This window comes from Phaseolus vulgaris, chromosome 8 (assembly GCF_000499845.2).
Source record: "Phaseolus vulgaris cultivar G19833 chromosome 8, P. vulgaris v2.0, whole genome shotgun sequence".
Taxonomy (NCBI): domain Eukaryota; kingdom Viridiplantae; phylum Streptophyta; class Magnoliopsida; order Fabales; family Fabaceae; genus Phaseolus; species Phaseolus vulgaris.
This window is the reverse complement of record NC_023752.2, coordinates 33,203,782-33,214,122: the sequence shown is the minus strand read 5'-3', so window position 1 is coordinate 33,214,122 and position 10,341 is coordinate 33,203,782. Positions and strand designations below refer to the sequence as shown.

The following is a 10,341-nucleotide window of genomic DNA, read 5'->3' as shown; positions in this document are numbered from 1 at the left end:
TCGAAATAGTAGATCTTCTTTATACTATTTCTTGTGGTTGTTCTACTACAGGTTCATTGTTTTCTTCATGATCCTTAATTTGTTGTTCTTCTTCATCGTTGCATGACTCAACTACATTAGGAACAACAATACTTGAAGTAAAGGTACTAGTTAAAGGAACTTGTACTCTAACTTCCTTAATCTCCACATTTTGTGAAGTATTACTCCCACTGGTTTCACCATTTTCAATGAACCGTGCATTTCCAAATTCAACAATTCTTGTGTTATGGGTAGGACAGTAAAACATATACCCTTTTGACTTTGCTGGATAACCAATGAAATATCCACTGATTGTTCTTGCATCCAATTTCTTCTCTTGCGGATTGTATATTCTGACTTCTGCCTGACATCCCCAAACATGCAGGTGTCTCAAACTGGGTTTCCTTCCTGTCCATAATTCAAAAGGTGTCTTTTGAACTTCCTGACTAGGAACCCTGTTCAACAGATACATGGCAGTTTTTAAAGCATACATCCACAATGAAACAGGTACAGTTGACTTACTTAACATGCTCCTAACCATATCCATTAAGGTTCGATTACGCCTTTCTGAAACACCATTTTGTTGTGGTGTACCTGGCATTGTGTATTGAGCACAAATACCACGTCTTTCAAGGAACTTAGCAAACGGACCAGGGTGTTGTCCACTTTCATCATATTTTCCATAATATTCACCACCTCTATCTGACCTGACAATTTTCACCTTTCTGTCTAATTGCCTTTCCACTTCATTTATATAAACTTCCAAGGCATTCACCGCTTGCGATTTTTCATGCAGTAAATAGACATAACCATAACGTGAAAAATCATCAATGAAGGTGATAAAATACCTTTCTTTATTGAAAGAACTTGCATCAAAAGGTCAACATATATCAGTGTGTATAATTTCAAGAAGCTGAGTACTTCTTGTGGCTCCCTTCCTTGTGTGTTTTGTTTGTTTGCCTTTAATACAATCCACACATACATTTAGATCAGTAAAATCCAAACTTGGAAGTATTTCATTCTTTACCAATCTCTCCATCCTTTCTTTAGAAATATGTCCCAAACGTTTGTGCCATAAGAAAGCAGAACATTCATTCACCAAACTTCGTTTAGTGCCAACATTATGATGCGAGGTCACAAGAGTTTCAGCATATAGTTTATCGAGATTCAATCTATATAATCCATCATAAAGAGTACCAGATCCAATAGACTTAAGTCTTGCCGCAATATTAGTCATTTCAATGACATGTTCGTGCATAGTACGAGAACCATCAAATTCCATGGTGGTTAATATACTCATTAATGTCCCAACAAGAGACTTATCAGTAGTTTGGGAGCGCTCTTCCAAAAATTTCATAAATTCTTTTGCACCATCAGTTTTGGGAAGATCAGACTTAATATTACTTGCTATGCTCATTCGCATAAAGATACAGGAACAATACTTGATCACACATGCTTAACATTAATACTTTGAGTCATAAACTAAACATACTATACAGATTCAGAAAACATTCTATGTATACTAATGTTCTCCTTTGGGAGATTCATTAATACACAAAACATAATGATGCTAATAGTATTAACTTTATTTGGCAAGATGTATGCATTAACTAGAAACACTTGTTATCTTTGGATATACAAGCAAAACTAATAACACATACTCACTACCAACAATCATATCCATTAATTATAAGGACAACTAATCAACCTTTGGGTGATCCATAATGCCCTATAATAATGATTTTCCATTTACCCATATATATAAATAATTTAGCATCCATTCTATAGGTAATTGGAATAAAATTTATCAGTAATATGGAATTAAATAAAACTTAAAGATTTGATCACTTTGGTGATTACAAATCTATCATACAAATAATTCCATAAATAATATCATTAATTGAAATAAAATTTCATCATCCATAATTTGGAATTAAATAAAACATAAAGATTTGATCACTTTGGTGATTACAAATCTATCATACAAATAATTCCATAAATAATATCATTAATTGAAATAAAATTTCATCATCCATAATTTGGAATTAAATAAAACATAAAGATTTGATCACTTTGGTGATTACAAATCTATCATACAAATAATTCCATAAATAATATCATTAATTGAAATAAAATTTCATCATCCATAATTTGGAATTAAATAAAACATAAAGATTTGATCACTTTGGTGATTACAAATCTATCATACAAATAATTCCATAAACAATATCATTAATTGAAATAAAATTTCATCATGCATAATTTGGAATTAAATAAAACTTAAAGATTTGATCACTTTGGTGATTACAAATCCATCATACAAATAATTCCAAAATTTCAATTTAAAATTAAATACATAAAGCGGAAAAATAATTTTCCATTCCTCACTTTCAATCAATTAATTAAACTTTAATTTAATGAACATAATAAAATTTCATTAAAAATTTAATTAAACTTTAATTTAATGCAAATAAAATTACATTAAAACATAATAAAATTTCATTAAAACTTTAATTAAACTTTAATTTAATGCAAATAAAATTACATTAAAACATGATACATAAAACAGAAAATAATTTTTCGTTACTCACTTTTAATTAATTAATTAAAGTTTAATTTAAATGTAAATTTAATTACATTATAACATAACCTAAATTACAGAAAAGTAATAATTGATTAAACTTTAATATGGGGTGCAACAAATAATTCATGCATTTCATGATGACAGAGAATAATTCATACATAGGTTCACTAATATTAATAAAATTGATAACCTAAGGCACACTAAATCAAATTTGCTTCTTTTTCATGAAGCAAAATTTCTTAAGCTGCAGGGATGCCGTTAACCACCCCTCTCACAATGAGTCACCGTGCTGCAGCAGCAGCAGCCACTTTCTTGCGTTTGGGTTCAAAAGGTTTTACGTCGTTAATGGCGTTGATCCATAAACCCTAATTTTAAAAATTAGGGTTCTTCAATTGGGATTAATTAAAATTAGGGTTCTTTAATTTGGGATTAATTAAAATTAGGGTTCTTTAATTTTGATGGTTTAGGACAATTAGGGATCTATTATAGAGGAATGAAAACCTTAATCTATAAATCCTAATTTTAAAATTAGAGTTCTTAAATTGAAAATATTTTAAAATTAGGGTTCTTTTATTTTGGAAAAGCATTAATGGAGAATCACAACATGAGCAACAAGGCTCTGATACCACATGTAAGTCAAAACATGAATAAACGTAAATTGAACACATACAATTTATGTTCACAAATGAATCTTATCATATCATGATTCTCACACAATCATATAATCAAGAAGGAATAGGCACTTACCTTGATCCATGAGTGATCCTAATTGAGCAGTTACTTTATCTCCTTTATCCCAATCAATCTCTTGCAATTCCGTTCTTGTCACACACTTTCGTGATGGTTAATAGTGAGACAACTATTATTTGCAAGACAGAACCCTATAGCCTTTAGTACCCAATCTCCATCAGATGTAGGTTTTCCATTAGGTATATCATCAGATATATATTTCTCACATTAACCAATGGGCCTTTATTCTATTATTATTATTAAATCATATTTGGGCCCAAAGCCCAAACTCTAAGTCATGTGAGTCACTTTATAGAAATTAATTTACATAATTTCTTACAGGAAGTTCCATGTATTGTCAAATTGAAGCGATTAAATTGGAAGAAAAGGCAAATGAACCGATTAAATTGCATAACAAATGAAATGAACCGATTAAAATGCTTCAAAACTGAAATGCACCGAACAAATCCAAGGAGAAAGAAGATGAACCGATTGAAACATGAAAATAAGCAAGAACACCGAATAGAAAGCAAGAAAGGAACCTAAGACATGTTTAGGAATTCAAATAGGCACAGAAATGGAATGAGAAGATGGAGAAGAAAGAGGACTTATGTGGTTGTAGTTCTTGGTTGATGAACACGCCACTTGAAGTGTGAATGCTCCAAGATAAGTGTGCAATGCCGCCACTTGAGAGAACCAAGGCACTCAAGATGAGACTAGGAAGAGGAGAAGACAAGTTCTCACTACACTCAATCACCAATTTGGGAGAGTTTTGATACTACAAATTCCAAATCTGAAAAATACAAGGGCAGCACCTTAATTTATAACCTAGAGGTGCTGAAATGCAAAGCTAAATGAATTCAAAATTCCCCTCAAATTTAAATGAAAGTGGCGCCAACTATAGTCATGAGGAAGGTGTGACTTCCTCTCTTACTTTGGCACCTCCCTATTATGTCTACACCACTCTACTAAGCTCACACCCCCTAAGCTTCCTATTATTTCCCTAAACTAAAGACCTAAAGATGCTTTTACAAAAGAGGTGTCTTATGTTTCCCTCTAAGCACCTTTCTAAACAATATTCTTTATTATTTAAAACTTGGCCTTGCCCTTCATGGGATGGACTTGGGCTCTTTGGGCTTTGGCCTTCTTGGGCTTGGGCTTGGGCTTTGGGCTTGGGCCTCATCTTTATTTTATGTCTTCTTTTAATTTTAGAAGACTAGAAGGAAGAACTTTAGATGTGAAGGCGAATGACCTCTTCCTTCATCAATAAAAGCCTTCTTTACTTGATTCTCATAAACTATTCTCATCTTTGTCCCTTAAGATCATAGATCTTTCATTGAAACATTGAGATGCTAATTGATCATTGCCAAGGTATTCTAAACATGGAATTTCTCTAGCTTGAGTGTGAGAGGTATGCTTGGTTAGGTTTTGGGAAAGTCCTAGAGATGTTTCTTGTATATGTCCTTCCCCTCTATGGAACTCATCCTTGTCATAAGATACATAGTATGAACTTTGTTTTTGACTTGATTTTTTTCTAAAAATTTGTTTTTCAACTTTAATGCTAAGTTGAATCAAGTCATTTAAATCTCTATAAGGTAAAAGTTCAACTTTGTTTCTTATCTCAAGTTTGAGACCACTTAGAAACCTAGCTATGGTGATATTGTTGTCTTCGTTAATCCTTGCCCTCTCAATATATGATATCATCTTTTGCCAATATTCTTCTACATTCATATCTTTTTGATGAAATCCTTGGAGCTTGTCCATCAACTTCCTATTGTAATGTGAGGGAATATGGCGACATCTCAAGGCTCCCCTAAGGTCATTCCAAGATATAATGGGAGGGTCCTTGTGGAGATGTCTCTCTCTTTTTAGGGCATTCCACCAATACATAGCATCACATTGAAAACTTAAGGTAGCTAAGGATACTTTCTTTTCTTCACTCACATGGTTGTAAGCAAACAATTGCTCTACCCTCATCTCCCAATATAGATATGTTTCTACATCTTCTTTTCCATAAAAATGAGGTAGCTCTACCTTAACCTCCTTTAGGTTTTCTTGTCTCTCTTTTCTAGCTCTCCTAGGGGGTGGTTGATGATATTCATTTATCCCAAGACTTTTTTCCCCAAAAGATTCATAAACTTGAGAGTTCTATGCATGAGAATGTAATTTTTTTGAAATTTGAGACTTCTCATCCTTTCCTTTAGTCAATTTATTAGTTTTGGCCTCATTCTCCAATTGTTTAGATGAAATTGATTGAATATCCTTGGAAAGTTGTTTCAAAAGGGATTTGATGGATTTCATATCACTTTCCATACACTTTGAAGAATGAGAAGACATGACTAGAGCTTTGTGTCTAGAAATGTTTTACTTTGAGAAAAATGAGGGAAGTTAAAGAAGGTAGTTTTCCAGGTAAGAGAGGTGAGTCACAATGGACTGCTTAAATACCAAGTCTTGCCTTAGCCAAAAACTACCAAGTCTGCCTGTTGCTTGGTGTGGAAAGGCCATGGGCTGTATATGGATCTTAACTCCTCTGGCGGCGTCTTGTGCCAATCGGCATGCCTCTGGCACTGCTTGCAACGCTGGGCCTATCGTACACAATCTTCTCTTACTGTCGGCCAGAAGAACCTGCACGTATTACCTTGGACGCCAAGGATCTTCCTCCCACGTGGCTCCCACAAATACCTTCGTGAAGTTCGGCCATTATCCTGGTGCACTCGTCGCTGCTTACGCAGGTCAAGATAGGGTGCGTAAACCCATGCCTGAACAATATCCCGTCTACCAGGGTGTACCTGGTGGCGTTCCTCTTAACCTTTTTGCCCTCTTCTGGCTCCGCTGGGAGGATTTCATCCGCTAGGTATCGCCTATAAGGGGTCATCCACGTGTCGCCTTCCTCCACAGCATACACATGTACTCTCCTTTCTTCATCTGGCGAGGCTGCGTAAGTACTGATGCAGGGTGCCCTCGCCGTGTCTTGACTCAGGGAGCGATGACTCCTTGATTTTCCTTTCATTATACTAATATGAAGGACGTCCACCCTGTTGTCTGCAACGAACTTCCGCGGCGTCTTGAGTGTCTCCTGTATCACGGTCCTCTGCCTTCCCCCCTTGCCTGAGCTGGCCAGTTTGGCAAGCAGATCAGCTCTGGCATTTTGTTCCTTGGGGACATGCACCAGCTCAAAAGCAGTGAAGGCTCTTTTCAATACCTCGACGTACCTCAAGCATGCAGCCATCTGTGGATCCTTTGCTTGATATTCCCCCGTTACTTGCCCTGTGACTAATTGTGAGTCACTCTTTGCCAAGAGGCTCCGAGCACCCATTTCTTTAGCCAAAAGCATGCCAGCAATCAACGCCTCGTACTCCGCCTGGTTGTTGCTTGCCTTGAAGGCGAAGCGTAAAGCCTGCTCGATCAATACTCCATTAGGCCCCTCCAAGATAATTCCAGCACCGCTCTCTTGCTGGTTGGAGGAACCATCCACTGAGAGCATCCACTGTGCCCCTAACTCCATCTCTTCTGAGTCCCCTCCTGGTGAAAGTTCTGCCACGAAGTCAGCATAGACTTGCCCTTTAATGGACCCCCTGGGTTCATATTGGATATCGAACTCTGACAACTCGACCGCCCTGCTACATCTGGCTTTTGCAGTACCTTTTGGATAGGGAGGTTTGTCATTACCACCACTGTGAAGCTGTGGAAATAGTGGCGGAGCCTCCGTGTTGAGAATACCACTGCTAGCGCCGCTTTCTCTAGTGACTGGTACCTCAATTCTGGGCCTTGTAAGGCCTTGCTTACGAAATAGATGGGCTTCTGCACCTGGTCTTGTTCCTAGACAAGTACAGAACTGATGGCCCACTCAGTCACCGCAAAGTACAAGCGGAGGGGGACGTCCACTTGTGGCTTACAAAGCACAGGTGGCGTCGCCAAGTACTCCTTCAACTTGAGAAACGCTGCTTCACACTTGTCTGTCCATGCAAAACGGCTATTCCTTTTGAGGCATTGGAAGTAAGGGTGGCCCTTCTCTCCTCCCGCAGATACGAATCTTGATAATGCTGCCATTCGTCCCGTCAGTTGTTGAACTTCTTTTACTGAGGTTGGGCTCTTCATGGCGATGATGGCCGCACATTTGTCAGGATTTGCTTCTATCCCCCTCTCTGTGAGCATGAATCCTAAGAATTTTCCTGCCTCCACACCAAAGACGCACTTTTCTGGGTTCAGCTTGAGGTGATACCTCGATATCGTGGCAAATAGTTCTTCAAGATCAGCTGCGTGTTGTCCTCTCTCATGTGAAGTTACCACCATGTCATCTACGTAGGCCTGTACGTTTCTTCGTTGAACTTCCTCCGAAAGCGTCTAGGTGGCGCGAGATTACCGCAGCTACCTCTTCTTGTTCTCCCTGGCTCAGTAAGCGTCCTAATTTGAACACCTTACCCCCTATTTGTCTTTCTACTATTTTATCTTCTGGTCGGGGTCGTCCATTCTGTACATTCTCTGCAAGAGGCGCGTTTGTGGAGTCCTCTTTCATAGGCGTCACCCCAACGGATGCATCGGGCATCACCTCCTCTGGCTCACTTTCTGCGGGCAAGGCCTCTTCATGTGTTCCTTCCTTCGGCGAGGCATCGCCGTTTCTTGCTTCCGTAGGCGTCGCCTCCAAGGTGGCTTCGACCGGCGTGGACTTCACGGGCGTCGCCTCTCCCAACGGTTCTACCTCCATTTGTGAATTCGAAACGAATGGTCGCTCAATCACCATGACCACGCCTCTCTTTGTTTTTAGGCTATTCTCATAGCACTTACGGGCCTCTTCTTGATCTGACTTGATCACAATCACTTTGCCGCTAAGATCTGGTAGCTTCATCTTCATGTGGCGCGTGGAGGACACTGCCCTCAATCTGTTCAAAGCAGGTCTGCCTAACAAAATGTTGTAGGCTGAGTTGGCGTTAACCACCAAGTACCGAATGTTCTCGGTGCGTGATGCTGCTCCATCAGTGAACGTTGTCCTCAGCTCCAAGTAGCCTCGTACCTCTACTGGATTATCTGCAAACCCATACAAGTATCCAGTATAGGGTCTCAAAAGATCGGGGGATAACTGTAGCTTGTTGAAGGTTGACCAAAACATGACGTCTGCGGAACTGCCCTGGTCGACGAGGACCCTATGCACCTTCCTTCCTGCCGTGACTATTGAAATGACCACTGGGTCATTGTCGTGCGGGACAACATCTCGCAGGTCAGCCCTTGTGAAAACAAGATCTGAATCCCATGGGTCGTCTGGAAATTCCTCTACAACCGTACTCACTGACCTCACATACTTCTTCCGTTGAGAGGCGGTGGGCCCTCCTCCAGAAAAGCCACCAGAGATGGTGTGTACTTCTCCATGAGTTGGGACTTCATGCGCTTGACCTTCTTCTGGCGTCGCCGGGACGGTGGTCGTGGTGGATCCAGCGAGGTAGTCTTTCAAGAAACCATTCTTCACAAGCTCATCCAACTGATAGCCCAGCGCCAAGCAGTTGTTAATATGGTGCCCAAACGCCTCGTGAAATTCGCACCATGCTTCCTTGTGAGGCCCCAGTATCTTGTCAGACTTCATTGGTGGCCTCAAACTGTCAGCTATGTTGGGCACAACGATGAGATCTTTGAGTTCTACCACAAAGTTGTGCCTTAGTGGTTTATTTCCCTCTCTCCTTCCTTCGGCTCGACCCCTTGGCTGGGCCCTCCTTGTCTCGTGGCTGCGCTTCCTATCTGGGTTTCTTCTCTCTGTGACAGCTTCATGGACCCTAGCAGGTTGTGTGCGTATCTGCACCCTTGGTCGCACGGGTGCAGCAGTCGTGCACTTCACGTATGCGTCGCCCTCTGAAGCAATGTGCTCTACCGCCCGACGCCTCACTTCAGCAAAAGTTTTGGGGCGACTGCGGTTGAGCGATTTGCTAAAAGATCCAGGATACACGATCATGGGCTCGTCGGTGGTACCCACCTTCACAACCTGTGCCCCGAAGCGGCTTATGTACTCCTTCAGTGTTTCCCCTTGGTATTGCTTTACGTCGAAAAGGCCATACGACACTGGGGCTGGGGCCCTGTAGGCTAAATACTGTTCTCTGAATAGTCGTGAGAGCTGTGCGAAGGACGTAATGTGACCCTCTGGGAGGCTGATGAACCAATCCATGGCCATCCCAGTCAAAGTGCTCATAAAGAGCTTGCATCTCACGGCGTCAGAACCGCCAACTAGCATCATTTGTGTGTGGAACGCAGTGAGGTGCGCCTCAGGATCCTCCATCCCTGTGAAGGCTACCTTGGGCCCTGTGAACGTTTTGGGGATTACTGTCTCTAAGATTGCCTGTGAGAATGGTGTTGTGAATTCTCTAGGTGGGGTGGCAGTCTCAGGCTCGTCCATATCACGCCAACCACGGCATAGTTCCTTGTTGGTACGGTGGAGCTCATCGTTTCTCGCCTAAGAAGCTGCGAGATCCACCTACATGCGCTCCTGCTCCGCTTTCGATGCTGCCATTGCTTCCTGCAGCCCCTGCACCATGCCCACCAGCTGTTGCATGGTCATCTCCTCACTCCTAGAATGTGCAGGCCTCGTGTTCATGGCTTTTCTGGGAACCTTGCTGACTTAACTGGGTTTTGAGAACTGGAACTGAAAAACTTGTGCAGCGGGACTGATGTTTTATATCGGCCCCACGGTGGGCGCCAAATGTTCCCGTCGATTGACCGGGATCGTCTTTGCGCGTGGGTTGTCTTTGCGATCTAGGGCACCTCTGTTTTGCTCCGTTCGTGAGTACCTGAAAAGAAGTGAACAAAGGGGCGCCCTCACGGCCGTTTGCACTCCGACGATCAAGTCAGCTAGCGAGAAACATCAAAAGACAGTACTGAATGACTGAAACTGTGTAACTGGAATGTGTTGCCCTAATTGTCTTGTGCTCACTGTGAGTGCGCCGCGAAGACAACTAGGGTTTTCTGCTCTGTGTATCTGTGTGAATTTAGGTTAAAAACTCGGTCCCCTTTCAAATGCCCCAAAGTCCCTT

General features: G+C 41.0%; 2 protein-coding genes across 2 annotated transcripts; both read right to left on the bottom strand.

The window, feature by feature from the left end:
• Window positions 1-5,936: 5,936 nt before the first annotated feature.
• LOC137824974 (uncharacterized) lies at window positions 5,937-7,624 on the bottom strand. The gene is made up of 2 exons (XM_068630648.1): window positions 7,163-7,624; window positions 5,937-7,013 (listed from the first exon to the last, which is right to left on the bottom strand). Exons 1-2 carry the CDS (start codon window positions 7,622-7,624, stop codon window positions 5,937-5,939), a joined length of 1,539 nt encoding a protein of 512 aa, XP_068486749.1.
• A 1-nt stretch (window position 7,625) lies between these two features.
• LOC137824973 (uncharacterized) lies at window positions 7,626-9,707 on the bottom strand. The gene has a single exon (XM_068630647.1). The coding sequence runs from the start codon at window positions 9,705-9,707 to the stop codon at window positions 7,626-7,628; it is 2,082 nt and encodes a 693-aa protein (XP_068486748.1).
• Window positions 9,708-10,341: the final 634 nt, after the last annotated feature.

What these genes read in the sequence shown, in the direction of transcription:
- LOC137824974 (XM_068630648.1), bottom strand. Translation starts at nt 7,624, where the DNA reads ATGGTGGTAACTTCACATGAGAGAGGACAACACGCAGCTGATCTTGAA. An exon ending in CTGAGTGGGCCATCAGTTCT is followed by an intron (nt 7,014 to 7,162) that starts GTACTTGTCTAG and finishes CTATTTCCACAG; the next exon opens with CTTCACAGTGGTGGTAATGA.
- LOC137824973 (XM_068630647.1), bottom strand. Translation starts at nt 9,707, where the DNA reads ATGGACGAGCCTGAGACTGCCACCCCACCTAGAGAATTCACAACACCA.